The 24,814-nt window shown below is 46.7% G+C and overlaps 1 protein-coding gene across 1 annotated transcript in view; it reads right to left on the bottom strand.

Annotated features, from left to right (window-relative positions):
• The window catches only part of CLCN1 (chloride voltage-gated channel 1), a 33,828-nt gene that overhangs the window by 2,858 nt on the left and 6,156 nt on the right, over window positions 1-24,814 (bottom strand). The window contains exons 6-22 of the mRNA XM_022579017.3: window positions 24,572-24,649; window positions 23,453-23,531; window positions 17,187-17,312; window positions 16,772-16,856; window positions 16,460-16,561; window positions 16,044-16,128; window positions 15,620-15,769; window positions 11,165-11,234; window positions 10,868-10,978; window positions 8,253-8,466; window positions 7,885-8,018; window positions 5,365-5,603; window positions 4,969-5,080; window positions 4,514-4,590; window positions 4,241-4,279; window positions 408-512; window positions 220-306 (exon numbers count right to left, since the gene is read on the bottom strand). Coding sequence (XP_022434725.1) covers window positions 220-306; window positions 408-512; window positions 4,241-4,279; window positions 4,514-4,590; window positions 4,969-5,080; window positions 5,365-5,603; window positions 7,885-8,018; window positions 8,253-8,466; window positions 10,868-10,978; window positions 11,165-11,234; window positions 15,620-15,769; window positions 16,044-16,128; window positions 16,460-16,561; window positions 16,772-16,856; window positions 17,187-17,312; window positions 23,453-23,531; window positions 24,572-24,649 — 1,893 coding nt within the window. The remainder of the gene's footprint in view (window positions 1-219; window positions 307-407; window positions 513-4,240; window positions 4,280-4,513; window positions 4,591-4,968; window positions 5,081-5,364; window positions 5,604-7,884; window positions 8,019-8,252; window positions 8,467-10,867; window positions 10,979-11,164; window positions 11,235-15,619; window positions 15,770-16,043; window positions 16,129-16,459; window positions 16,562-16,771; window positions 16,857-17,186; window positions 17,313-23,452; window positions 23,532-24,571; window positions 24,650-24,814) is intronic.

Genomic DNA, 24,814 nt, shown 5'->3' on the forward strand with positions numbered 1-24,814 from the left:
TATGAAACCATGACTTGGGCCCTGAACCCCCATCCCAAGCCCATGCCGTCCTTAGAAGGGCACAGGGCTGCACTTCCGCCCCCCTCCAGTCTCTGCATGAAAAACAGGAGGAGAATCTGGAGGAACTTCCCGGATGTTAAGGCCACCCCTGCCCACCCCCCCTCCCTGTATCCTGTGCCCCACTCTTCCTCACTGCTCAAATGGGACAATCGCTCTTACCTCCTCCAAGGCCAGCACCCCTGTGAGCTTCCCCATGCTGGTCACGTATGCAAGGTGGAGGCCAAGCAGGGAGAAGAGCGTGTGAGTCTGCGAGGAAAGGGCGGCAGGTCAGCACGCAGAGGCCCCGCACCACCCGGCCCTCCCAGCAGCCCTGCTTGGTGGGCGGTGGGCATCGGGCAAGGACTTGCCTTGTGCAGCGACGTCTGCTCCACCAGCTGGAAGGGGGACTGGTCAATACAGCAAGAGTCAAAACAGACAGGCTGGCTCAGCTGCTCTCGTTCCCAGGCCTCAATCTGCCGGAGAGGAGGGCCGTCACCCAGTATCAGAGCCCCCTCAAACCTCAGATCTTGACCCCATACAGCCCTCCTCGCCCTGGCCCAGAAGCCTGAAATACACAGTGAACCGTCACAGCTCCTCCAGACCACTAGCCCTCTTCCCTTTCCCCCAGGGAGCCGCACCGCGCTCTTCCCTCCTCCAGCCCCAAATCAACCTTCACCCTCAGGTGCTCAGAACACGCTCCTTCCTGGTGCCCCAAACACTTATTTCCAACCCATCTCTCCAGCCTTATTTTCCACTACTCCTGTAACACCCACAGCTCCAGGGAAGCCAGATGTGCTTCCGCTTCTGCGACTGCTGTTCTGGGTTTCCCCAAGAACCCCACCCTGCGCCCATACCCTACGCCTGACACTCCGGGTCAGACGCGCTCTGCCAGGCTCTGCTTTTCAGAAACGGGCATGGATCGTGTTCCATCTTAGGCTGGCGTTTGTCTTAATTCTGCCCCCTGGGCAGAACTCCTCCGGAGTGCTGTGTGGTATCAGTTGCTGTGTGTCATGGAGAAACCAGCACACTGACCTTTTACACAGCAGATCATGGCAAAGACTTGTTGGATTGGAAGAGCTGTCCTGGGTCACATGGCACTTTGTTGACTCAAACAAGCCGTTTCTGTGTGTTTGGTTTGGTTTACATTGTTTTGTCTATGACTGAAGCATTAAGGCAAAAGTTGAACTTTCCTCTGGATTTTAGATGTGCACGTCAAAAATCCCCAAGATTCTAAATAATCCAGTATCGCTCTGGTTCTCATAAGTGATTTTTAAATTTTCTGTAATCTCTTTTCGGGCAGTCCCTTCTGAATGAGGTACTACTTTGTTTCCCTGTTTGCCCAAATCTATATGTTTCAAGCTTCAGAGGACGTCACCGAAGGCCATCCCCTAGTTCTCGTGTCCCGTGTTTGGTCCACAGTGCTGCGCTTTCCATCTGTCCCGTCCTGCTTTTTCTGGACTGCAATCACACCTCCTCTAAACTCTCACCTTCCCTGACTATAGGTTCACACAAAATTCTCCCAGGATGGTTGACCACTTAGCAGGTACGTTGCAGAAAGGATTTACTTATAGGACGGGGGGCAGCCCCTTGCCAACCCTGGTTTGGCTGGTCCTGTCCTCCTGGAGCATTCTATGATCATTCCTGGCCTCCCTGGTTCCTTTATTGCCTGCCCTTAGGGAACAACACTAACAGAACCATTTCCAGTGCACATGCACCAAGCACTTCCTCGGTGCCAAGCATTATTCTAACTGCTTCACTCATTGAATCCTCTGCGACAACCCTATCATTATCTCCATTCTACAGATGAGAAAACAGAGGCATGGAGTGCTTAAGTGTCTGCCCAAGATTACACAGAGGTGGGCTTCTGACCTTGACTGCTGATCGTGTTCCTGGGACCTCCAGCTTTTTTCTGCTCTTTGTGTGATGTGTTCCATGACTTGAAAAATCTCAGCATCAAATACAAACCAGGGCTCTAACTGTGTGTATCCCTAACAGAGCAGCAGAATTAAACAAGACATAGGACTTCCCTGGTGGCTCAGTAGTTAAGAATCTGCCTGCCAATGCAGGGGACACGGGTTTGATCCCTAGTCTGGGAAGATCCCACATGCTGCAGAGCAACTAAGCCCGTGTGCCACAGCTACTGAGCATGCGTGCCGCAACTACTGAAGCCCGGGCGCCTAGAGCCTGTGCTCTGCAACAAGAGAAACCACCGCAATGAGAAGCCCACGCACCACAACGAAGAGTAGACCCCGCTCGCCGCAACTGGAGAACACCCGTGTGCAGCAACGAAGACCCAACACAACCAAAAATAAATTAAAAAAAAAAAAAAACCATAGCAAGGACTTCTGGCAACCTAGAACTGAATTCTTTGACTATTCCCAGAGGTATCATCTTGATATTGTCAAGGGTCATCTTGATCTAGCCTGAAAACTGTGTTAAAATATCCTGAAGTTTGACTCCTATTGAATTTTATCCTTTCAAAAAGTCTTGGTGGTTCCCATGGGAGTTGAGAGCTGCTTAAAATCTTCCTTGAGAAAGATATCACCTAAAAATGTATGATCTATCTTCTTTTGATCCCTAGTTGCATTTTATTTCCAGCGGTCATTAAATAAGCTCACTGATCAGCTAGTTGGCTTTCTTCAGTGTATTAAAAAAAAAAAGTATTGGGCTTCCCTGGTGGCGCAGTGGTTGAGAGTCCGCCTGCCGATGCAGGGGACACGGGTTCGTGCCCCGGTCTGGGAAGATCCCACATGCCGCGGAGCGGCTGGGCCCGTGAGCCATGGCCGCTGAGCCTGCGCATCCGGAGCCTGTGCTCCGCAACAGGAGAGGCCACAACAGTGAGAGGCCCGCGTACCGCAAAAAAAAAAAAAAAAAGTATTATTGGTTTGAGCACCCTAGTAAGGCACTCCTTAATTGTAGTTATGGCCTATCTGATTCCTGCTTGTGGGCAGAAGGAATAGTTCGATTTTTTTCTTCTGTGATCATCCATTTGATTTTTTAGGTCATTTATCAGAAATGTGTGTGTCTCGAGGGGGGTCAAGGGGAGAAGGGGAAGACTGCCTTTCTCTCTTGTCACTCACCACCCCTTCCTCCAACCCTGAGTACTTTTAATTCTTAGCACATATATATTCTGGACATCCAGTGGATGTTTATTTAAAGATAATACACATTATGGTATTTTGTCAGCTACATACTTTTTTTTTTTTTTGCAGTACGCGGGCCTCTCACTGCCGCGGCCTCTCCCACTGCGGAGCACAGGCTCCGGACACGCAGGCTCAGCGGCCATGGCTCACGGGCCCAGCCGCTCCGCGGCATGTGGGATCTTCCCGAACCGGGGCAGGAACCCGTGTCCCCTGCATCGGCAGGCGGACTCTCAACCACTGCGCCACCAGGGAAGCTCAGCTACATACTTTTAAAGCTCTACCTTTCAGCCTTCGAAGCAAGCTGCATTCTTTTACTAAGTGGAATGGTTGCTAATGGATGCTGTCGGTGTCTCTCCACATGCCAGGGTAGTTCTGATGGGCACAGCTCAGCCACCTGCTCCCACTCACTGTGCCACGTTCTGTTCACTCGACACAACCAAACCCACTCAGTGCTTGATTTTCCCTCTCATGGATTCTATAGGGGATAGTGATTTGTCCCAATGAGGCGCCACTGTCAAAATCTGCCCTCAGTTTGTGGTTCTTCCCAGTCTCGCTTCCTGGAATCTTCTCATTGTCCACTGTCTCAGGACCCTGATCAATCCAGCAGAGTAACCTCACCAGACACTGAATTCCCCATCTTAGTTTCAATGTTGTTCTTCCACATTGGTTTGCATAAGTGCTGGCTACCCGGTGCCACTTTCCTTCAGGTAAATCTCATCCATCCCGCATAGCCTCTGCCTGGTCTAGAACTTCCCTAATGTCTAAAAGCTCTAAGGGTCATCCTAGCACCATGGGCGCATCTACACACAGAGGCTCAAAACTTCCCTCTCCTGAAATGACGCCGGTCCCCATGAGGACACCACCATGTTCCCCTACCTCCGAGCAACGTGCTCAGTACTGTCTCCATGGTCACACCTCATTTCCAACCTCTCAGAATGCTTTCCTGCCTAGACTTACATGTTACTCTTACAACAACACAATGAAGAAGGTCGAAAAAAGTGAGCAATATGTTCATGTGACAAAACAACCCACCCCAGGTTCCTGTTTCCTTTACTTACCTCTTCAGGTGACATGTTATCCACTAAATCCTCTGAATCCTAGAGAAGAAAGACATAGGTCCAAGTTCCTTCCCTTTTCTTCCAAGTGGAACCATAGCCATCTCTCCCTGGCCAAGCCACAGATGCCTCTTTCCAACCCACCATCCCTTCCATATGATGAAGCTTCTTCTTGGTGGGACCTCTTCTCTCCTGATTTAAGGATCATGGGTTTCTTGCTCCTCAAAGACAAGCTCCCTGTCCCATGTCCCCCGCCCCCAACACATCTCCTCTCACCTGGGTCATTTTCTTTGTGGGGCGAGCTCTGCCCAGCAAGCAGCGCAGCAGGGACTGAAAGATGGAGGGTCTTTGACCTGAGAGGAGTGGTGAGTGAATGGAAATGGAAAGAAAGCAATATCCATCCTGGGAGGAAATGGTCAGGGGCTTCAAGTGGTCCTGACACTTCGCCACAAAAGGTCCATACTTCTAGGTGCTTCACCTCCACAGGAACTCTCCCCTTCCATCCTCCTAATCCAGCCCTTGCCCCCATGCCTTGGGATGGTAACATGGAGACTCGAAGAATAGAAACCCCCTCCCACCATCCTCAGGCCTCACCCCTCCTCATAGTAGGAGCCCTTAGGTTGAGGAGTGCCCAGACACAACCACAAGGCATGAGGCAAGGGTGAGGTGCATCATGGGAGAATCTTTACCTGCAGTCTCAAGGGTGAGGTGCATGATGGGAGAATCTTTACCTTCAAGCTCCGGTGCTTCCAACTGCTGTTTGTGGCCGGGCAGGGGCCCGTTGGGCTCTTCAGGGGGCAGTGGAGCAGTAGGAAAGGGGTGAGGAGGAGGAAGAGGAGGCAGCTGTAAAGAATAGAAAAAGTTCTCAGTCCCAGAGAAGAGGCTACCTTTTCCTGTCTTTACCAGGTGGTGTCCTGGGAAACCCATCTAACTCTATTCAGTTCAGAAGTCCTTATAGCACTTTGAATTCTCACAGTACCATCAGTTGCAACCTTATCTCCTTCAGTCCCTGGACCCAGGGGCACTTGTCTCTTTGACTTTGTCAATGATCAGCATCTTCCCTCTCTCTTCCTATTTTCCCTTTGCCCCATCTATCCTGTTCACCCGGCCCTTCCCAGCCCACTCACCTCGGGCTTCCCATAGAGGTCCTCATCTTCATCCTCATCCACAAAGGCAAAAGACTCAGGTCGACCCTGCACGCCACGGCGCCCCTCCCCAGCCTGCCGCACCTTCCCGTCGAAGGGCAGCTCTGACAACTTCCTTGCCATGTCCTGGGCTAACTGCAGCCTCCGCTCAGGACACAGGTGATGCTGCAGAAGGGACTGCAGTTCTGAACGCTCCACGGAGCCCAGCAGGATCATCGAATCTGGGGGAGATCCAAGCTCAGCCTGAGGGCCCGCTCAATTACGCTCCCACCCGGCCCTGCTCGGCAGGATGGAGTCAGGGACAGAAGCCCAGCACCCAATCTTTTTTCAGCTCTTACCCTCTCTTCCTAAAAACTCATTGAGGATTGATCTCACTCAATCCCTATTATTTCACCCATTTAGCACTTAGAGCCCCAATTGATAGTACACTAATTGGTGATAATTTGTACTTATTTTGATGCAGCCCTTACATAGATTGTTTGTAAATAGGTGAACTTGGTATTAAAATAGGCTAATCAATACTGTCTCCAAAAGAAGACACATTAAAAGCCATTCATACTGAGATGAACGAATATACTTTGAAAGAAGTCTACAAGGATATCTGATGTTTAATCACTTAAAGACTCTGGGTCCTTGTAGGTATAAACAGAATGCCTACTTTTCCTGGGAAGGTCTTTTATATATTTATCAGAATTCTGCTACTATAATTAACATTTTCATTAAGTTTTGAGGCCATAAGATTGCAGCAGTGTTACTGAGACAAATCTTACCATGAGGTCTTAGTCATTATTATGAAAACCCTGCAGCCCATTGGCTGTACCCCTATTCCAGTGAGAAACCACTGCTCTAGAGGCCACTAAAAGGTGTTTGGGATTTGGGAAAATATTAAAACTAAGCTAATTTGAGTAGTTTGGATACTCTGATGATCTGAAATTAGAGCTAACAAGTTAAATGGCTCCAAATATCCCTAAATGATTCTATTACACTAATACAATCATTAGACACGTATTTATTTAATATCCAGTAAATACCTATAAGGAGGCAGTTTGAGTGAGACAGGTGTTATAGTCTCTGCCCTCAAGGGATACACAATCTACTGAGGAAGATAAGACATAGATATAGAAACCACAATAAGAAATAATACAAAGCAAGATTAAGTGCCAAAGGTGGGCAGAAAGGATGGTGAAGGAGGTGAAATCACTGCTCATTAAACACGTTCACTCCTTCATATGGAACAGTTTCATCTGCTCCTCAAATTGGGCATTAAAAAACAGCTATCACTTAGCTAGGTAGCAATGAGAACCACATAAGGGGCCGTAAGATTTATAGCCAAGCCTCATTATTCTCAGATTCCCTATTTGTGAATTCACCTACGGGCTTAAATATCTTTGTAACCCAAAATCAATATTTGCAGTACTTTTCCCATCATTCATAGACATGTGCAGAGCAGCAAAAAATTTGAGTTACCCCACGCACACATTCCAAGCTGAGTCTGAACAAAGTGATGCTCTGCCCTTTTTTTTTTCCAGCTTTCATATTGTAAACAAATGTTCTTTCGTGGTCCATTGAATGCCATGTTTTTTGCATTTTTTGTGTTTTGTGTTGGTGATTTTGCTGTTTTTTAAGGGTTTTTGTTTTCTAAATTTATTTATTTTATTTATTGATTTTTGGCTGCATTGGGTCTTCGTTGCGGTGCACAGGCTTCTCATTGTGGTGGCTTCTCTTGTTGCGGAGCATGGGCTCTAGAGTGCAGGCTCAGTAGTTGTGGCACATGGGCTCAGTAGTTGTGGCTCATGGGCTCTAGAGCACAGGCTCAGTAGTTGTGGCACACGGGCTTAGTTGCTCAGCGGCATGTGGGATCTTCCCGGACCAGGGCTCGAACCCGTGTCTCCTGCATTGGCAGGCGGATTCTTAATGACTGCGCCACCAGGGAAGCCCAATTTGGCTGTTTAAAATTGCCCCTAAGCAGGAAGGCTGTGCTGTGCCTTATGGAGAAAAGAAGTGTGTCAGATAAAAGCTTTGTTCAGCCATGAGCTAACCTTCTGTTGGTCATGGTGAGTTCAATGCTGATGAATTAACAACAGATATTAAATAAGGTGTCTTTAAGGAGAAACACACCTAAGACAAGTGTATGCTTTGATTACTTGAAGAAAGTGTTGTGACCAGAGGCTTGCAGGAACCTCACCCTCAATTTCCTCTAGGAGCAATGGTTCAGTATAGTGTCCCTAATTCAGTGTTCTTGGAAACTTTATAGAACATAACTACAAGGACTAATGAGAATCAACTGTATTTCTTTCATTGGCTTTTTTAACTGTCTTCTTGTGCTTGTGTTATGGCTGTGTTTTTCCTTCCTTGAAGATGACCATGTTCCCTAAGGCTGAGCGTCCTGCAGCAGCCTGGGTGGCCCCTCAGACAAGCCCACACCACAGTGCCGCATCCACTTCTGTGGAGCCCTTGTTCAGGTCACTAGCTCAGGAATCTGCTTCCTTCCCTCCCACTGACCTTTTGAATCGACCAGTGGTAAAGTCTTGACTGTGGTGGTCTGGAGCAAGTTTCGCAACTCCCTATAAGTGCAAGAAGCTGAAACAAACTTCACGTCCCGTACCATGATGTCCTCAACAAAGACTGTAAATTTGCTGCAGAGGGAGAAAGCACAGGCAGGGTTAGCCTTACCACATGCCTGTCCCTTCCACTCCTCCCGTGAGGTCTGCCATGCATTTGATCACTCATAATATTTATGAAGTGCGTGGGAATATAAAAATAAGTAAAAAGCAGTGCTTCCAGGCGTTGACCTTAACCTCATGCTCAATCTCAGAACCTCCCACACCAACCCCATCAAATCTGAACTAATTCCAGCTGGTGCCTCTGACCTGAGCTGGTTCCAACCAAGGTCAGGCAAGTAGGGTAGCTTCTTGACCTGGATGATGCTGTCATAAAGGGAGGGCTGCAGGCTCTGAGCCACCATGTTGGCCAAGATAACAGCCACCATCATGGGTAGGATGTGAGCGATCTGACCCGTTAGTTCGAAGCAAATCACGGCTGTGGAGACTGTGTGGGATACTGCACCAGTCAGCGCTGCTGCTCCTAGAATGAGACACACGAGTGTACCTGTGGGTTAGGGCTGCCTTTCTTGTCATGGGGGCTACATGGGGATGTGACGGGAGTGACACAGGGTGGGGACACATGATCCTGGGCAGTGCCAACACTCCCGAGATAACCATTTGTCAGGAGTAAAGGGTTAGAATGCTGAACTGTTAGAAACTCGTCATTTTGATCTCATTCTATGACCTTTGGCAATTTACAAAAATTTTGTGTGTGGCCAAAGTTTCATTTATAAAATAAAGATGGTGATGTGGCATCTATTCCTTGCTTTTAAAAGTTTGGATCACTCTAAGCATTTAAAAACCCATATACAGTGTTTTACCTTGGGCCTCAGGTTTTGTTCTGTTTTGCTTATAAGTTTATTTATTTATTTTTGGCTGCGTTGGGCCTTTGTTGCTGCGCGGGCTTTCTCTAGTTGTAGCGAGAGAGGGCTACTCTTCATTGTGGTTCGCGGGCTTCTCACTGCGGTGACTTCTCTTGTTGCGGAGCATGGGCTCTAGGCGCACAGGCTTCAGTAGCTGTGGCACGCGGGCTTAGTTGCTCTGCGGCACGTGGGATCTTCCCGGACCAGGGGTCGAACCCGTGTCCCCTGTGTTGGCAGGCAGGTTCTTAACCACTGCACCACCAGGGAAGCCCAGACCTCAGGTTTTGATGCCAACAATTTATGAGTGGATAGAGTCAAAATTCAGGAATCATGCTGTAGACTTGGATCAATGAGATACTGATTCTACTATTTCTCAACTGTATGAATAGAACTTAATTCTACTGGGATCCCATGCTCTCATCTCTAAGGTGAAAGGGGTCATTAGATAAGTTCTAAGGCCCTTGCAGATCTAAATCATTATGATTCCATAAGCTCTTTGATGATAGAATCTGTCTTACTTGTTTTTGGTTATGTTTTCCCACCAACCAAAATAGTCCCTAGTGCATTAACTATATTTGTTATTTAAATATGGGAAGAGGGCTTCCCTAGTGGCGCAGTGGTTGAGAGTCTGCCTGCCGATGCAGGGGAAGCGGGTTCGTGCCTCGGTCTGGGAAGATCCCACACGCCGCGGAGCGGCTGGGCCCGTGAGCCACGGCTGCTGAGCCTGCACGTCCGGAGCCTGTGCTCCGCAACGGGAGAGGCCACAACAGTGAGAGGCCCGCGTACCGCAAAAAAAAAAAATAAAATAAAAAAATAAATATGGGAAGATATTCTATGAGAAAAGATGCTGGGGAAGCCATACATCAAAATGGAACAAGAAAATGTCACAAAAGGGAAATATTGGGAGGAATGATTCTCCTGGATGGTATACCCAATATCCTTCAGAACATAAACTAACACAGGAGCTATACTGGCAAAGGTCCACCAGGGAGATTGGGGGGATACCTGAGAGGCATGAAGATGGGGAATAAGAGCAGATGACTCTTATTGATGAAGGAGGTTTTTGTAAAGAACTATGATGGGGGAGTAAGGTCCCTGTATGCACTATAAAGCTAGTTAGCTCTAAGTCAAAGGGAGGCATGGCCGTAGATGTTACGGGATTTCAGTGAGGAGGGGAGGGAGGGAGGAAGCATAATAATTCTGGGGCGTATACTGGTCATTTTGTTAGACACGGCTTTTGGTTGGAAGGGACTATAGATTTAATGGAAAAAGATTATCTCAGACTCTCAAAATGTTAGGGCTGTAAGACACCTCAGAAGTCATTTTAGAATAAAGAAACTAAGGTGCAGAAAGGCCACTAACTTGCCCCATGGTTATCCAGTGACAAAAGACAGGGATGAGTCCAGAGCCCATGTTTCTTAGCTCTTAGTCATGTGCTCTTAAGTCCCGTTAACAAGAGCACATCTGCAGGTTAGGAGTATTCAAGCCAGTCACCTGCACTGTTGTTTCCACGATTCTTTGGGAAAAAAAAAAAAGCCCTTACCAAGCATTCAGAGGTGGTCCTAGGTGCTCTCATCCTTGTTATCTCATTTAATCCCCATAATCCCTTTTCTACATGAAGAAACTAAGGCTCTTGGGCTTCCCCGGTGGCGCAGTGGTTGAGAGTCCGCCTGCCGATGCAGGAGACACGGGTTCGTGCCCCGGTCCGGGAAGATCCCACATGCCGCGGAGCGGCTGGGCCCGTGAGCCATGGCCGCTGAGCCTGCGCGTCCAGAGCCTGTGCTCCGCAACGGGAGAGGCCACAACAGTTAGAGGCCCGCATACCGAAAAAAAAAAAACTAAGGCTCAGAGATGTTTAATAGGAGCTAATGAGAGTCAGAGCCAAGGGTTGATTATGTGAATAAAAGTTGAATTAAACAGCATTAAATTAAAACCATATTGTGTAGCCTGGAATACAGATATCATGGGAGAGTTCGAGTGTGGGTATTTGGGGTGACAGGAGGGTGGAATGTGTCTCACCAATTACTGCATAGCCCCCAGGTAGGATCTTGTAGATGATGTCATCAAATAAGATGCCATCTGGGAAAAGAATGGCCATGATCTCTCCTACCAGCCTTCCAAATGCAGCTCCTAGGGAGAGACAAAAGGAAGGAAGGTGTTGAGAGATTCAAGGTCTTTATCCTCTTTTTTCAGAGCCATACCTCCTTGGGCATTAAGACTAAATACAAACCCCCAGCCTTCCAGGCCTTTCCTTATTTTCTCAGTACACTAGATTGCAGCCATCAGTAAGATCCCAGGCTTCCCATCAGAACTTACCGAGCACAAACACAGGCATGAAGCCTCCGCAGGGTATGGGCATAGTGGTGGCCACGATGGACATCCAGAACTGGGGTAAAAAGAGGCGTCAGGACACCCTCTCAACTCTGCCCAATACACACACACACACACACACTCTCTCTCTCTCTCTCTCTCTCTCTCTCTCAACCTCCTTCCCACTATCCTCCTCCTTCTTGCTTCAAGAGTTACAGACATCCTGGGATAGCTAATCCTTCTGGAAGCCATCCTGTCTGTCACCCTTCCTCCAGAACCAAAAACACATGGCGCGCTCAGGCTAAAAGCTCACCAAAGACAACACTATAAGAAGGTTCCTCCAGGCAATCAACCCAAATTGTTCCTACCTGGAGTGACAATATTTGCCTTTACGCAATAAAAACAAGGAGTGAGGCCCCAGAGGGCTCCTCTGTCACTGCCCCCAAAAGGGCCCTAGCCTACTGTATCCTCTTAGCCCACAAAGGTCACCTCAGCTAAGCAGCCTGAGCTCTTGAACGTGGAGGATACCTTTTCCTGGCCAGACTGTTTCTGAAAAAAAAGCCCCAGCTCTAAGTGGCAGACACCGTAAAGTCATAATGACTTACTGCATGATTGCTTTAGCTTCAATATGATCATTTACAAAGCCATCTATATGGCAAGCCTCACAAGGGAACCTGGAGTGAAGAGAGTCCTGCCTGAGCCATTTCCTTTAACATCAAATCACCTTCAACAAAGGATCAGAAAATCAGATCTGTCCTGACCAACCTGCAAGAGCCCATTGAGAGAGCCAGCTAAATCAGCCAGCGTGATAGAAAGGACCTCCAAGGCCAAGGTAGTATTCCAACAGGAATTGGGATGATTTGAGCAAAAGCAATATGTACATTCTACAGCAAAGAACGCAAAGGAACTGAGAAACCGAATGGAAAAAGGAGGAGTGGTTGAACTTTTGAAATATCTGTAAAAGAAATAAACATATGAGACATAATATAACAATTAAGCAACAGGTTTACATATCATTTCCGAAATAAGTAAGCCGATCTTAGAAAAAGATCTCAAACTAATTTGGTGAAAGATGACAACAGCTAAAGGTCAAAAGAAAATTGCCAGGCTCAAAGTATTTACAATTTAAACACTGCACGAACTTTACTGTAAACTAATGAGAAATAAGTTTCCTAATTTTCTGAACTTTAGAGAGAGAGTCTTTTGAGCCAGGGCTGTCCTCAAGAGACAATCTCTGAGAAGAGGCAAAATACATATGTCGCCATTTCAGAAAAGGACTGTTTCAAACAGTTGACAGCAGCAAAGTTAAACATACAATTGAAGAGGATACAGATTGCAAAGTCTTCGAGTGTGTAACAAGAGTGTATCTTGTTGTGTTTGCCTTCTCTCAGCACTGGCACAGTGCTCAGTAAATGCAGGCAGGATGTAGGTAGGTAAGTTAAGTAAGTACGTAGGAAGGAAGGAAGGATGGAAGGAAAGAAGAGAGTTTGGTCAAACAGTATTCATGCAAAGCAGAAACACGTAGAGCTAATATTTGCTTAAAACATCCAAGAGTAATGCTTTCAGGGGAACTTGTTTAAACTGCGGATGACCAGACACCACTGGAGGCTACCCCATCAGACTGTCTGGAGACAGAGTTCTAGGCGCTTGTTGGCGCTTCTTAAGTGATCCTGACATACATTTTGAGACCCCTTGAACTATTCTGTACTGTCTCTTTGGAATAAGTACATGAAAGCCATAGGGATTTTGTAGGCTCAGGTTAATCTGAAAGCTCCAGTAATAAAGATAATAGGTAGCTGATTGGTCTGATTTCAGAGGATGAACTTCAGATTATCCTCCAAGGTAAGTGTAAGAATAGCAACAGGATCAGGGGACACTGAAGTTATCAACTCCTATAGCACAGAGAATGACACGAGACTAGCATTCTTTTTGAGCTGTTAGCACATGAAAGGGAAGATCCAGAAGCAGGGTAAGTGATCTGGAACACCAATAATTCCCAAGATTTTAGACACCCAGTTCTAGAGAACTGGGAAACTAGAGACCCCTTATCACAGATTCTACTTTATTTAAACCCTTCACAGGAAGGAACCATAGGAAGATTAGGCAAGAATGCTACAGAGCCTCAGGCAGTACTGAGAACTCAGGGATCTAGGTAATAATGTTAGACTTATTAAAAAGGAAACTGAGATATTGTAATTATATTCATACTCATTATAAACACTCCAGAGTTACAACATGGTGATGCCTTCCATGTCTTAAAATTGAGAAGATGGAAGTTCCCTTCATCAATGTTATAAAGAGCTGAACTGAGAATCTTATCTGTGAGCACTGAGACTGCCAGAAGACCACATAAGCTAAATTTCAAATCAAACTGTGGAAAAATAGTTCTAAGTCACTTGTATGTTTTAATGTGCCTACGCACCCTATTGTCCACACTTTGGAAATAACAAAGGTATGGTTATGCGTCCAATGATAAGACAGTGAAAATGCTGGAAGCAGTGATTACTAGGTAATATCATGGATTTATAGCAGTGAATGGTTTTACATTTAAAATATTATAGAATAGCATAGGCCTGCTTCAAACTGTTGGGCTTGAAATATAGCCCAAGAAATGTGAGTTTCTTCTTGATTCACTTATTATGTAGACATTGTTGAGGATGTAATTCAGTGAGAAATTAATAAGAATGACATACAGTTGAGTCCTGATATATAATCCAAGTAGGTTTCTCAGAATAAATTTTAATCTGTAAGGTGAAATCCAGAGATATACTTGGGAATCTGAGGAAATGAGGTCAAGTGGGAAGGAAATGTTGAAAATACATACAGAATTTTGTTTCTCCAAAAATTTTCAAACGCTTAACATTTCAAAAGTATATATGATCCCGAAGTTACCATACAGCTCAGTCTAGAGGAGTATCAGAAAAACACCATTGTTATCATTGAACAAGAAATTCTGAGATGCCATCAAAACTTGGACTTGGTTACTGCAGATGGGTTTGTATACTCAACAACCAATTACAGGAAGCTGGGGTTTATAAATTAGAGAAGATAAGCTCTATAACGGAAGTCCCAAAATCAGACCCCTAACAAGACACTGAGAACTTCTTTATGATAAAAATATCAAATCTTTTGAAGGAAGAAATGAAAATGATCTAAGTAATAAAGTGGGTGTGCAAAATATGGAAGCCACAGACCCAATTAATCCCCCTGGAATGGAATGAAAAAGAACATACATAAATACAGCCTCCAGAAACCCCACAGCAAATCCTGAGAACATAAGTAACGGAATTGGAACCTGGTGTGTCAAGCACCTGGTATCTCTAAGGATAAGACCATTGACAAGCACATTAAATGAGCAGCAAAAAACCAGGAAGGAAATTTTAAAATAATTTTTTTCAACCATAAGCGTTAGATTCACCAAAGATCAATAATCAAGTATTACATATTTGGCACACAGTAGGTGCCTGAGAACATTTATTGAATAAATGAACCCACTACAGCTATTACAATATAAATATAACTTAGTGACTCATATCCTGGGGAAATATAGATTCACAATAAATATCAAGAATAAGTTAATAGCAAGGTACGAAAAAACATGAAAGATTAATGTGGACAGACTTTCAAATGAAGGCCCTAATATATAGAGGAAAATGTTGGGTTATTCAAGCAAGACATACTATTAATAATGAGGCAATCATCAAAAAAGAGAAAAAAAAAGGCAATCAGCAATTATAACAGATGTCACAACCAGTGATGGAAATAAAAATATACTTGTATAAGGCAGTAATTGAGAAGTCTATAAACACGTGATCCCTAACGGGCACATATGAAAAAGAACTGTTATAAAAGAGATCAGCTTTTGTTTCCTAATTGAAGTTAGAAGAAAATGGTTTAAGAATGGCAAAATCCTCACAGCCTCACTACCTAAATAGAGAATAATAACATTTATAAAAATTATTTATAGTCACTAATAAAGTAGATTTAAATATTTTATCCCTTTTGTAATTCTAGAAAAGAGATCATCCACTAGACTGGGGAAAAAATGGATATGCAAATCATCTGAAAATGGATAATCAGATGCATGGAGAATGAAGTACCTAATTATCTAACATGTGGGGGGATTTGGTTAATTTATCTGAGGTCTTTACACAGTTATCTGTATTGCTAAGCTCTTGTCCTTACTTACTTGGCTGCTGTCTCAATAATTTAGCAAGCGGAACCTTTAGAAGGGTTATAATAATTATGGCAACATCCCTAAGCTGACATGAATGGAACATTAACCCAGATATTGGTTCACTTCTCTAGATGAGAAACTTACTTACGTTCTGGTTTCCAAACTGTTTTTTTATTAGGTTGGACGAAGAGCAAATGAAGTGTTACCGTTCCCTACCCTATGCACACCCCGGTTCCTAGGTTGAAAACAGAAGCGCAGGGAGCCAGGAATGTAGGGAGAGGCACCTTCATGATGAAGAAGAGGGTAATGATGATGACGACATTGACTTTTGGGTGGATCCACACAGCTGACTGGCCCAGGCTTTCAGGGTCCCCTACATGCTTTACCCACGTGTTGTTGTCAAACAGGGTACTGATGGCTTCGCGAGGCATCAACTGTGAGAGGAGGAAGCAAAAGGGAGCAGTTCTCCAGGGATGTTCGGTACTTCCATTTTTTCAAGAGAACCAATTCCCCAGTTTCATTTTTCACGGGACCCTTTTGCTTTTTTCTCAGGGAGAGAGTCTATCCTTGGGCAAAAGCACATATGCTCAGAAGCCTGAGGGACACCTGTGCTCTTTCCTCTTTTCCATGTGGCCCCATCCTGGCTTTGTCCCAGTCATGTGCTCAGTGACCTGACTCCCACCCTCAGAGGTCACCCTTGGAGCTGACCTCTCCAGCCATGAATTGTCCCATTCCTGGTGGGAAGGTGAAGGAGGCGATGACAAAGGTAACAATTCCAGGATAGAGCAGGCGGCTGAAAAAGAAACAATTAATCCTCACCCTAATTTAGCCAGGCCACAGTGGACAACTCTCTGGACTCTGGTAAGCCAAAGTTTTACTGTAGTCTACTACAGTAAAACTGGAGTCTACTGTAGTCTCAGGCCATTAGACAGAGAATTCTCTCCACCAACAAGCAATCTTTAAAGGGGAAACTACACCATTCATCCCTGTACAGTATCAGGGCTTCTATATTTTATCACAAGCCACCTAAAGGCATTTAACGCCTTCCACAAAGATTAAAAGGGAGGAACTCTTGGAGAAAACACAAGGTAAACAGGCAGGGCAGAAGACGGGCGGTGACTCACTGCTTAGCCAGAAACTGGCTGAGGGCCTTGTGCTTTCGGACACCAAGCATGACTTGGCGATGCAGGTACACAAATACAGCTCCCAGGAAACCACAGCAAATCCTGAGGGTGAATGATACCGTCATCCCTCGGACCTGGCTACCGCAGGGAAACAAATACCAGGCACACACCTTCCCTTTCTACCCACCTCCCCCCAACAATTTACACTTCACCCACACCAATCCCACCTTCCCAACTTGGGTCCCTTCCAGTGCAAAGCCACGCCCCAGCCCTGGTTCCCCACTGTCCTCCAGAGCAGACAAACCCACTGACCCGATGGCTGCAAAGGCTGGGAGTTCCTGCAGGTCAAAGGGGAAATCCATTCGGAAATTGGTTCTGAAGAGAGCTGTGATGGTGACTATAGGATGGAAAGGCCAAGGATTATGGTGGGAGCATCACAGAAACGCACCGAGAAGGAACCAGGGTCATAGGTTTTAAGGATTAAAGCTTCCTCCCATCCCAATGTCTCCTCTTCTATTTGATTTCCTTTTTCTAACACTCCTGGCTGAGACACTCTCCCCTATTCCATGACCTGTATCCTTGCCCTATATATACCCTTGGGCCTTGGTCTCACTTCTCAGATGATGCCATCCACTCTTTTTCTGCACTGCCCCACAGAACTTCCCTCCACGCCCCATTACCAGCCTCCCTATTTCACACCGCCTCCACCCCAGGGCTCCCCTGTTACCAGCATCCTTGTTCCACACAGCTAGCACTCGGAAAACAAAGGCGCTGAACGTGGCTGCAAAGAATCCTCGCCAGTAGTTCCTCACGGCAAAGTAGGTAGAGGTGACCTCGATGCTAAACAGCACTCCTGTAGGGGCCAGGAAGTAGGGTCAGGTGCAGACAAAAGTGTGAGGCTCTCTCCCACACTCGCACCCCATGGACCCAAGAAGCTTCTGCTGAAACTTCAATGACAGGGGGAGCAGAACTGGGAAGTGATGATCTCTTAGAGTGTGCCATGCTCTAAACCATATACCTGCTCATGCTAGCAGTTTTTTGCAGGCCAGGGATGTGGTTCAACAAGATACAGAGAGGATGGGAAATGAGGGGGTTTAACCCACAAAACCTGAGGGTCAGGTGGTGGTCGTGCCCTTTCCATCCCTTAGAAAGCAAGGCTGGGTGGGATTCACAGTTGTCTGGTATCCACAGGGATTTGAAAAATTTCTGCAAGAAAAGTTACAGAAGAGAACGCTTCCAGAGCAGGCGCTCACTGGAGTGCCAAGCAGAGCTCAAGATTTACAGGGACTCTCCTTAACACCCCCCTCAATCTCTCCTCCCTTCTCCCATGCACCACATACCATGCAACTTTTAGGGAAGAAATAAGAAAAATGAATAGGAAAGGGCTTTGTGAGAGCTGACAATACTCAACATTGCAAGAAAGGAAAGAGGATTCATCCACATTTTTAAAAAAAATTAATATTAAAAACCTGACTGAAAAGGACCAAATCCAGGGGGAAAACCAAGAGGCCAGAAGAAGCTATAAACAATTATGCTTAAGAAAGGTGGGTGATGATCCCTGGTCAGGGAAGTAGATCCCACGTGCGTGCCGCAACTAAGAGTTCGCGGGCCGCAACTAAGACCTGACGCAACCAAATGAATAAATTTTTTTTTTTTTAAAAAAGAAAGGTGGGTGAGGTAGAAGGAAACCTAATTAAGAGCCCTAAGTTGTATTGTTTCTGAGAGTAGTTGCTGGAACACAAATGAGAAGGTAAACAGAGAGAAAAATAGCAAGAGTTGGTGGAGACAAAGTAAGGAAGCTAATAAGGGTATAAAAGATAGACTTAAAACATGCAAAGAGGGCTTCCCTGGTGGCACAGCGGTTGGGAGTCCGCCTGCCAATGCAGGGGACACAGGTTCGAGCCCTGGTCCGGGAAGATCCCACATGCCGCGAAGCAACTGAGCCTGTGCGCCACAACTACTGAGCCTGCGCTCTAGAGCCCGTGAGCCACAACTACTGAAGCCCGCGTGCCTAGAGCCCGTGCTCCGCAACAAGAGAAGCCACCGCAATGAGAAACCCGCGCACTGCAATGAAGAGTAGCCCCTCTCGCCGCAACTAGAGAAAGCCCGCGTGCAGCAACGAAGACACAAAGCAGCCAAAAATAAATAAAGGAAAAGAAAAGATGCAAAGAAAATAGTCTTTAAACATACCAAGAATCAGGGAATAGACTGTGATTAGATGCAAAGAAAAAACTTACAAGAGAATTACCTAACACCTGGCTAAGCCTCATTTTTATCGGAAATGAAGAAGGAAAACAAGGAAATGCAGCCCATAATTAGATGAATGGAGAAGAGGCCCAGACCTAGGAAATCCCGTGAACTAGATAAGGTTCGTCTCCCCTTGCTCTCTGCGAGAACGGCTGCTGGCCAGCCCAAGACCCCCAGCCCTCTCCTCCGTAGGTGACAGTCAGCGATGATAGGAAGTCATTTATGCCAAGGGAGTGTGGTTACTTCCTCGTGGAGGAGCTGCTGCATTTGGACAGGGGATTCCTCATGGTTAGCTCAATGGCACCTTCTCTGGGAAGGTATCCCTGATCCCCCTCTGCGGGTAAAAACAGTCCTTCCCTTCCCTTGTTCTCTCGGAATTCTGGACTATCAGAGCACTTAGCACTTTCAGGTATAGTTATTTATTTACATCTCTGAGTTCCCCCAGGATTGAAAGTTCCTTGGAACCCAACACCTAACACAGTGCCTGGTACATAATCAGGGCTCGAGGCCTGTTCTATGGATGCACAGAAAGGAGAGGGGAGAGGGGGACGGGGAAGGAAGAAAGAGAGCAGAAGAGAATAGATGGGGGGCATTTCAGAAAGCAGGGAATCTGAGGGACAGAGCTTTGCTAACCACCTCTTGCCCCTGCTCCCCAAATCTTATCCGGTAAGGCAGCTGTTTCCTTGGCCTAAAAGGATTTGTTAGACACAGTGGGGAGTCAGGTAGAGCAAGTCTCTCCTTTTCTTTTCTTTCTTTTTTTTTCTTTTTGTGGTACGCGGGCCTCTCACTGCTGTGGCCTCTCCCGTTGCGGAGCACAGGCTCCGGACGCGCAGGCTCAGCGGCCATGGCTCACGGGCCCAGCCGCGACGCGGCACGTGGGATCTTCCCGAACCAGGGCATGAACTCGTGTCCCCTGCATCGGCAGGCGGACTCCCAACCACTGCGCCACCAGGAAAGCCCCTCTCCTTTTCTTTACCAGTAACAAAACCAAAGTCAGCTTTGATTTGTCGGATGTAAACTATCCAACTCATGAATGGTTTACGACCAGTTTTTGAAATCCTAGGCTAGATTTTCCTTCCTGCGATGTGGTTCTGGGACACCTTCTCTAACAGTCTGTCACTGTGTACTTCGGAACGAGAGCTCATTTTCATATTCGCCTGAGCCAGACAGAAAACGTGCTGTTAAGAGGAAACAAAGCATTAAAAACACAAACAGCATTTGGAAACTCTCTAGTCTCCTAGGTTCCATAATATTGCTCTCTTTCCCACCCTGAAGGCTCCTCTCTGCCTTCTCCCTGGCGCCTTTGCCTCTGCCCAGCCAGCACCTTGTCCTTGGTCTCCAACAATTGCTACTCATAGACACACTTTCTCAATTTCATTCATGCCCATGGCTTCAACTACCACCTCCATGCTAACCTACTGGTTAACAAAGCAATGCTTTCAGCTCAGTTCCTGAACTTCAGACTCACCAAGCCAACTGCCTGTTTGGTATCACTTGGAGACGCCATAGGAACTTCAAATGCAACGTATTCAAAGTGAAATGTATCAGCTCCCCCAGACCTGTTTCACTTCCTATATTCCCTATCTTTTTTTTTTTTTTTTGCGGTATGTGGGCCTCTCACTGTTGTGGCCTCTCCCGTTGCGGAGCACAGGCTCCGGACGCGCAGGCTCAGCGGCCATGGCTCACGCGCCCAGCCGCTCCGCGGCATGTGGGATCTTCCCAGACCGGGGCTCGAACCCGTGTCCCCTGCATCGGCAGGCGGACTCTCAACCACTGCGCCACTAGGGAAGCCCCCTATATTCCCTATCTTGCTTGCAGCATCACTATCCACGCCATTTCCCTCGTTGTAAAATTGGAAGTTAGCGTAGATTCCTCCTCCTTTCTTACCTTTCACATCCTCACATAAATCAGCCACCAGGTCCCATCGATTTTATTTTCTATCACCCATATATATCATCCTGTTCTCTCTTCTGCCTCTGCCCAGTTCGGTCTCTCATTATCTAGCATCAGGACTATGACAATAGTCTTCTTGTTAATCTTGGATAAATCCTGTTAATCCACAGGCCAGTTCTATCCTGCACAGATCTGCCAGAGTTGGCCATGTCACTTCCTTATTTGAAATTCTTCCATGGCTCCCCTTCACCTGTGACAGCGTTCCCCAAAGTCAGGTCCATGAGGTACTATGAGTTCCATAAGAAGGTCCTTGCAAAAAGAATTCTGTGGGAAATGCTACACTTGGGATATTCACAATACGTGTCAGCATATCAAACGTTCTGATAACTCTTCCAGTTTAAAAAACTACCTTTTGGGGCTTCCCTGGTGGCGCAGTGGTTGGGAGTCCGCCTGCCGATGCAGGGGGTGCAGGTTCGTTTCCCAGTCCAGGAAGATCCCACATGCCGCGGAGCGGCTGGGCCCGTGAGCCATGGCCGCTGAGCCTGCGCATCCGGAGCCTGTGCTCCGCAACGGGAGAGGCCACAACAGTGAGAGGCCCGCATACCGCAAAAAAACAAAAACAAAAAAACTACCTTTTGAACCCAGTATTTTTCAACTTATCTTATCTTGGAACACTGTTTACGGGTTATGTCTGTTAACACCATGAACTGTGTTCCATAAAACACATTCGGGCTAATTCTAGCCTAGAGAATGAAATTGACATTCTTGTGCATTTCCTAGGAGGACCTTCATGATTCAGCCCCCAGGTACCTATCCAGACTCATTTCCTGTCATTCCTTCCCCTGTATCCTCTAGAAATGCACATATATGTTAATTTTAGTCCCTTACATCTTGACTTTGCAATGCTGTCTCCTCTCTCTCCAGAATATCTTCCTTGCACTTTGCCCAGGCTGCCACTGGGATGCTTCTTGAGTGAACTGTGATGGTCTGCTTGCCTTCCTGTCTACCCTTTCAGCTGTGGGTACCTGAGCGCACAGGAACCAGCACAGCGCCCAGAGGGCTCACGGCAGAGGGCACATATGGAAGCAAAAACATATTTGCCATTTTAGCCAAACACTGAAGCAAATTTCTTTCATCGGTGTAAGGAATTAAGAGTTGACCATATAGTGAATAATCTAATACTAATTTTTTTTATTTTAGAATTAGTCTATGTTCATAAAATAAAGGCAATCAAGTAATGTTACCTGCAAATTCATTTAATATTTGCCACTTATTACAAGCATCCTGAAAACAGCATTTTGACTTTTCAATGCTTAACATTTTCTCAAGAGCCATGTCCTATCTGTAACTTTTCTATTTGCCTCTCCCCTTCTCTACACGGGATCATGAAGAACCTTCCTCATTCACCCCAGAAATTCCAGTTTTATGCAAAAAATTCATATTCTCTTCACTTTAAAAGAATCTGATTAGAAACCAAAAAAAATGCTACCTTTCTAAAAATGTTCTTCAGACCTTCTGGATTTGTAAGACAAAAGACCAAATAAAGGTGAAAGCGGGTATAAATGCAAGTGTGAACATTTAATGTGTGCAGAAATTCAAACACACGACCCTTCACTGGCTGGTGACTATGACTTTAATGACAAGAGCTGACAACAAAAGTGCAAACAGGATGCCAGCTGACGTGTTCGCTGACATTGGTGCAGTGTCAGTTCAAGTGAGCATGGTACATTTTCATTAACTGTAAATGTTTATCCATATATCGTTCCTGAGCCAAGTCATCTTAGTTTCCTGAAGACTCCTCTATGCAAGGACTGATTACATGTTCATAATTGAAAGACACCTCTAACAGCTGGTGCGTTTAAGAAGCATATGCCTTTCCTGCAGTTTTGCTTCTCAGATTGTCAACATGGTGTCTTTTTTATCACCAATGAATCCCACGAATGATCTTTATAATCCTTGCTCTGTTAATCTGGTTATAACTGTTATCAATGAGTAAATAAACAGATACAACAGCTTTCTCTGACCATGCCCACTTGTTAGTTATTCAGGACAAGGAAAATAATCTGAAAGGTTACCCTATGTCGAACATCAGTTGAAAGAGCTAAGCTCAATCTTAAATTGCTGGCAAGGAAAAATGACACTTTAACTTGCATCTGTAGTCCTCATTTAAAGCTGATTATTGGGACTTCCCTGGCGGTCCAGTGGTTAAGACTCCATGCTCCCAATGAAGGGGGCCACAGGTTTGATCCCTGGTCGGGTGACTAAGATCCCGCATGCCCCAAAGCGCGGCCAAAAAATAAAAATAAAGCTGACCATTAATCTAAATAAGGCCCACCTAAACTTCTGTGTCCTTAACAACATACAACCAAAGGTAAGTCTTCCCTTGGAGAAGAAAATACACAGAGATGTCAATTATACTTCAATTAAAAACAACGACAAAAATGAATTATTCAAGAGCAAAAAACCAAGAGGAACATCCATAGAAGTCCCCTGTTAGAAGATGTAATAAGTGAAAGGCAAAAATATCCAACAATACGAAGGGTTTTAATATAAGTACGGGACCCATAAAGGCCGCCTCGGTTTTCCTTCCTGGCTCTACCACTTATTAACAGGATGACCTTGCTCAAGTCACTAACTCTCTCTCTCTTCTTTAATGTAGATCTCATCCAGCTTTGGGCAAGAGGATGTAAAGTCCTTAGAACACTGCCCACGCATAGTAAATGCTCACTAAAAGCTATTCTTGCTTTACTCTTGTTTTCACTGCTCATAATAGAACTTGGGGATGCTGACAAAAACTGTTTTGGGATTAAGACCAGGCAAGTGGACAGACGTAGGCGGGGGTAAATCACTTGCCTCCAAGCGGTGTCCCAAAGCAACAGCCGACTCCTACTGCACAGCCCACGGTCAGCATGTCAGTGTAATAGTATGGCTGCTACTAGGGGAGACACAGACAAAGAGCCAGATGGGAAGGATGGGCAGGGGGTCAGAAGAGGAAAGGACAACAGGCAAGGGTGGGGAATAAGAAGGAGCGGCTTAAGTCACAGGGAATCACAGTGGCCCCGTCTCCCCCCTGCGATCCCAGGCCAAGAGAAACTCAGTTAGTTTGGCAAACTGGAAGTGATCTCCTAGCACAAGGTCAAACATAGAAAATGAAATAAATGTTAGGCAAATATATGGAAGGAAGGTCAGCCAATCAACGGTCACCAGAGAGGGGCTGGAGATGGGGACAATCACGGCAAGAAGTGTCAATAGCAAGAGAGACAGGAAAGGACTTCAGACAAACAGCACCAATAAAGCTGGCAAGAAATAGCCACCAGCCTCAAAAGAACAGACAGCTCTCTGGTTAAAAAAAAAAAAAAAAAAAGCGCGGGTGCCTGGAGTCCAGGGCCTGTGATCCAGGGTCACACCCTGAAGGCCCACCCACCAGTCCCTTCCGCGAGCACCCCTCTCCACCCCAAAGCTTGTGGCAACCGCTCCAACCCCTCGGGCCACCGGGGTAGGGAGGAAGTGGGACTTGCCTCCGACAGGGGCTGCAAAGCAGCATCCCACGCCCACCGCGCAGGCCGACACCAGGAGATCAAGCTGCCCAGGCACAGTCTGCAACAGAGAAGCTCGCGGACAGGGCGGGGGAGCGCTGGGGCGGGGGAGAGCGCACGAGACGGGGTGGAGGGGCAGAAACAACAAAGGGACGGGGCGGCACCGGAGGGGAACTGACACCCGGGCGGCTGAGGAGCGGACCACGTGCCAAGCCCCGATGTGGGGGCAGGGATCGGGGTGGGGGTGGGGGGCGTCAAGGAACGGGCACAGGCTAAACAGCGGCATCGCGTGGCTGCAGTAGGCGGGTGGCGCCACGTGTGTGGGGACGAGGGAGCGTGGGTTAGCGCAGTGCCCGGCTCAGCATCACGGCCAAGGCAGCCCTACCCCACCCGCCAGCGCGCACAGCCCCAGCTCCTTTTGCCTTCTCAGCCTTACCTCGTACACCCCACAGAGCACGGACATGAACTTGCTGAGGACAGCGGCGCAGATGCTGGCAATGTGGACAAAAGGGCCCTGGGAGAGAGGAGAGGGACGAGGGGTCAGGGGCAGGGGGCCGGATGGGGGCTTGGCGGCATTCTTGGACAGACATTGGTTGCTCCAGGCACTGTACCAGGGGCTGGAAATACAGACGTGAGCAAGATAGAGGTTCTGCCTTCGCAGAGCTTCATCCCAGGGAGG

Source organism: Delphinapterus leucas, chromosome 9, assembly GCF_059928025.1.
Source record: "Delphinapterus leucas isolate spDelLeu-1000000601 "Yukka" chromosome 9, BTC_Dleu_Yukka2, whole genome shotgun sequence".
NCBI lineage: Eukaryota > Metazoa > Chordata > Mammalia > Artiodactyla > Monodontidae > Delphinapterus > Delphinapterus leucas.